Source organism: Mandrillus leucophaeus, unplaced genomic scaffold, assembly GCF_000951045.1.
Source record: "Mandrillus leucophaeus isolate KB7577 unplaced genomic scaffold, Mleu.le_1.0 Scaffold335, whole genome shotgun sequence".
Classification (NCBI taxonomy): domain Eukaryota; kingdom Metazoa; phylum Chordata; class Mammalia; order Primates; family Cercopithecidae; genus Mandrillus; species Mandrillus leucophaeus.
The window spans coordinates 1,262,287-1,267,238 of NW_012103532.1; the positions used below are offsets into that span (position 1 = coordinate 1,262,287).

The 4,952-nt window shown below is 42.1% G+C and overlaps 1 protein-coding gene across 1 annotated transcript in view; it reads left to right on the forward strand.

Moving 5' to 3' along the window:
- Nucleotides 1-4,952, forward strand: part of GAPVD1 (GTPase activating protein and VPS9 domains 1) — a 118,474-nt gene that overhangs the window by 89,095 nt on the left and 24,427 nt on the right. Inside the window, exons 17-18 of the mRNA XM_011988700.1 lie at nt 713-790; nt 920-1,290. Of these exons, the coding sequence (XP_011844090.1) occupies nt 713-790; nt 920-1,290 (449 nt within the window). The remainder of the gene's footprint in view (nt 1-712; nt 791-919; nt 1,291-4,952) is intronic.

Below are 4,952 nucleotides of genomic sequence, written 5' to 3' on the forward strand. Positions count from 1 at the left end.
AAAAAAAAAAAAAATAGCTTCAGACTAAAAACATTTAGATTAATAGTTTCTTTTTTATGTTTGAAATTTCCATCCTCCACATACTTCTCTGTTTTAAAGTTATTTGCTGAGAGCAGTGTTAGAACTTCAAGATTTACAACCTTTTATTTATACCCTGTCTGTACATAGTATTGCCCCTATGTTTATATTTTATTTATTTATTTTTTAATTTTTAGTTCTTGTAAATTTTTGTAGAGACAAGGTCTCACCATCTTGCCCAGACTGGTCTTGAACTCCTGGGCTCAAGTGGTCCTCCCTCCTTGGCCTCCCAAAGCACTGGGATTATAGGCATGAGCCCCTACACCTGGCCTTCCCCCTGTGTTTTCAGGTGAGGGGAAGGCGAGGCTCAGGGAAGCTGTGACATTCTGAAAACATTGATAGTTTAGGTCTTCTGGCTTTGTTCTCTTTGCATGAACCATACTAGCATTTGGCCATTAGAAGTAAAGATGCCAGACCACTTAAATGTAAAGAAAATCTGTGTATGAAGATACTAATAAAAACAGAAAATAAATTGAAAGTAAGCATTATTTGATTTTTTTTTTTCCTCGTATGCCTCTCAAGTTCTAATGGATCAAAAAAGGAACCATCAGAGAATACTTAGAACCCTTTAAACTGTGTTGAGACCATTTGTCCTAAGTTGTGGTTTGGTCTCACTGTTTCCTTCCTGTTTTAGGTGCCCACCAGCTGACCTCTCCTCCTTCTCAGTCAGAGTCTCTGCTGGCCATGTTTGATCCACTGTCTTCACATGAAGGTAAACCAGTGAAATGAACTTTTTCACTCATGTCATAGACAGGAGGAGGAAACCAAACCCCCTTGTTAATGCCTTTGTTAGAGAAGTTATGTCTCAGTTACAAAGCTTTTTTTTTTTCTTGTGTTGCAGGGGCTTCTGCTGTGGTAAGGCCAAAAGTTCACTATGCTAGGCCATCGCATCCACCACCAGATCCCCCAATCCTGGAAGGAGCTGTAGGAGGAAATGAGGCCAGGTTGCCAAACTTTGGTTCCCATGTGTTAACTCCAGCTGAATTGGAGGCATTCAAGCAAAGGCATTCTTACCCTGAGAGACTAGTTCGAAGCAGGAGCTCTGATATAGTATCTTCTGTGCGGAGACCCATGAGTGACCCCAGCTGGAACCGGCGTCCAGGAAATGAAGAGCGAGAACTCCCTCCAGCTGCAGTCATTGGTGCTACTTCTTTGGTGGCTGCACCTCATTCATCATCTTCATCCCCGAGTAAGGACTCCTCAAGAGGAGAGGTATGGGACATAGGCCGTGAAGAATTGTGTTCTGCCTGCCTGGTTCTCTTGATGTCTGAAATTAACATGGAATATATAAATGTAGGATTACAGATAGAGAGTAGTGGCGATTAAAGATGATTTGTCAATCTAGTGTGCCCACAACCATAACCATTGGAAACCTATACAACTTTCATTTTATAGTGATACTATCTTGCATTTTTGTGACACTTTTAGCTTCTCTCCAAGCAATTTTGTATCTGATTTTATTTAAGCCTTACAATATTCCTCTGAGATGTTAGATGAGGTTTTTTTTTGTTTTTTTTTTGTTTTTTTTTTTTGTGAGATGGAGTCACTCTGTCACCTAGGCTGGAGTACAGTGGCGCAATCTTGGCTCACTGCCACCTCCACCTCCTGGGTTCAAACGATTCCTCTACCTCAGCCTCCTGAGTAGGTGGGACTACAGGCATGCGCCACCATACCTGGCTAAATTTTTGTATTTTAGTAGAGACGGGGTTTTACCATGTTGGCCAGGATGGTCTCAATGTCCTGACCTCGTGATCTGCCCACCTCGGCCTCCCAAAATGCTGGGGTTACAGGCAAGAGCCACCATGCCCAGCCCCATGACTATTTTTTATTTTAAACAACTATAAAGTTACAAACAAGTTGGAAGTACAATAAAAGAACCCTTCCTTCCCATTTGAGAGCAAGTTGCCAGCATGATGCTCCAGTACCCCTAAACACTTCAGTGTAAGTTTCCTGCAAACAAGCAGATTCTCCTACACCTCATGGTACAACCATCAACTTCAGCAGATGAACATTGATACATTACTACCAGCTACTTATGACACCCCATTCATGTGTCCCCAGTTGTCCCAGTAACATTTTTTATAGTAAGAACATTCTATTCAGAATCACAGACTGCTTTTAGTTGTCATGCCTTTTTAGTCTCCTTCAGTCTAGAACAGTTCCTCATTTTTTTCCTGACTCATATGACCTGTACACTCTTGAAATTTACAGGCCATTTGTTTTCTAGAATGTTCGTCAGGTTAGGTTTGTTTGATGTTTTCTTGTGATTAGACTGAGGTTATTAATCTTTGGCAGGAATATCACTGAAATGACAGTTTTTTTCATTGCACCTTGTCAGGTAGCACAGTTTTAATTTGTCCCATTTCTACAGTGTTCATTTGGAGAATTTGAGGAAATGTTGTCTACCAGGCTTTGCCACTGTAAAGTTACTCTTTTCCCTTTATAATTAATAAGTGTTTTCGGAGAGAGGGTACATAAAAAACATGTAACTATCCTGTTCTCCATCAAATTTTTAACTTACCTACTTATTATATCTATGGTCTTATGGTTTTCTGTCTTTTAAAAAAATTTGTGTGTGTGCGTGTGTGTGTTTTGTTGTTTGTTTGTTTGTTTGTTTTAGATAGGGTCTTGTTCTATCACCCATGCTGGAGTGCAGTGGTGCCAACACTGCTCATTGCAGCCTTAACCTCCCAGGCTCAGGCAGTCCTCCCACTTTGGCCTCCCAAGTAGCTGGGAGTATAGGCATGCACCACATGCCTGGCTAAATTTTTGTTTGTTTGTTTGTTTTTGTAGAGATGGGGACTGTGTTGCCCAGGTGCTTGTCTTGAACTCTTGGACTCAAGCAGTCCTCCCACCCCAGCCTCCCAAGTGTTGGGATTATAGGCATGAGCCACCCACAGTGCCTGGCCCAGTTTTCTGTCTTGGTTAGGGTTTGTCACTATTACTTATTTTGAAGCCCAGTTGTCCCTAATTAGGCCAGTGGGAGCCCCTTCAGGGTGGCTCCCGAGTTCTTTCAATGCACTGCTATTATTCTTTGAGCATATCTTTACTTTCTGGCAAAAGATGTTACAAGCGGATACTGTACTTTGTCCTAGTCAGCTCTTTCTTTAAGTACCCTTGTTTCTTTTAATGAAAAATGCAGGCCGGGCGCGGTGGCTCAAGCCTGTAATCCCAGCACTTTGGGAGGCCGAGACGGGTGGATCACGAGGTCAGGAGATCGAGACCATCCGAGACCATCCTGGCTAACATGGTGAAACCCCGTCTCTACTAAAAAATACAAAAAGCTAGCCAGGCAAGGTGGTGGGCGCCTGTAGTCCCAGCTGCTCAGGAGGCTGAGGCAGGAGAATGGCGTGAACCCGGGAGCCAGATCTTGCTGTGAGCTGAGATCCGGCCACTGCACTCCAGTCTGGGCAACAGAGCAAAAAAAAAAAAAAAAAAGGAAAAATGCTTTTTTGGAAATTGAGATCTGGATACAGTGTTCATTTGCTGTAGGGGTGTTGCTGCTCCGAGGACTACTCAGTGAATAGAGCTAGGGAGTGTGTGTTACACATGTTTACCTGTGTATTTTAATTATCTATCTTTCTCCATAAATAAGACCATGAACTTACACTGACACACTCAATTTTAGTCCAAACACAACAGAGTTTGTTTCATCTTTCTTCCTTTCCAAATTTGTAACTCCTTTCTCCAACAGTGAGATATCTGTTTCACTATTCTTCATGTGCATATTTATTCCATCACCTCCCCTGTATGTATTCAATTTCTCATCCCCACTGTTAAATTAACTTTTCCCTGGCACAGATGCCCTCATCTCTCTGCTGGGGTTCTGATAATTCTTTATCCCAGGTATATAGATGAAAAATGGAAATTAAGTGATTTGTCCATGGTCACATGATAGGCTATTAAAGGGATTACAGTCCCTGTCCTTTGGCATGTTTTTTTTTTGTTTGTTTTTGTTTTGTTTTGTGAGATAGAGTCTCACTCTGTTGCCCAGGCTGGAGTGCAGTGGTGCAATCTCGGCTCACCGTGACCTCTGCCTCCCAGGTTCAAGCAATTCTCCTGCCTCAGCCTCCCAAGTAGCTGGGATTACAGGCGAGCACCACCACACCTGGCTAATTTTTGTATTTTTAGTAGAGATGAGGTTTCACCATGTTGGCCAGGCTGGTCTTGAGCTCCTGACCTCAGGTGATCCACCCACCTCGGCCTTCCAAAGTGCTGGGATTACAGGTGTGAGCCACTGTGCTCAGCCCCTTTGGCATGTTTTAATGATAACTTAGTATAATTTTGATCAAAACGTGAACTTTGAAGTTGCTTAGGTCTAGGTTTGAGTCTCAGCTGTGCCACATATAGGCTGTGTAGCTTTAAGGAAGAGATTGTTTTAGTCTCATATTTTTTTATCGATATAAAGGGCCTAATACAGTACCTATCTCTGAGGTTACTGTGAAGATTAAATGAGATGATACATATCCTTACTATGCTCAGTATTTGGCACATAGTACACACTTGGTTTTATTATTATTAATACTACTGCTACCATCTCTACTGCCCTTCTGGAGTTTATTTGTACTGCATTTACTTATTTCGTAAGTATTTATTGAGTGCCCAGTCTACACCGGGCTCTTATTAAGGCTTCAGTTTATTAACAGTAATGAGTAGTGCCTACCCTCAAGCGGATGACAGTGGTGCTTAAAAGGTAAACTACCTTGCTCCAGTAGTCAACCTACATGGCAATAGGAGTTGTGCCTTAAGGCAAACAAGACTGGCTTTCTTATTTCACAAACTTACTTAAATCCTTTTTAGCCTGAGCAACATAGTAAGACCCCGTCTCTACAAAATAAAAACAAAACATTAGCTGGGCATGGTGGTGTGGACAC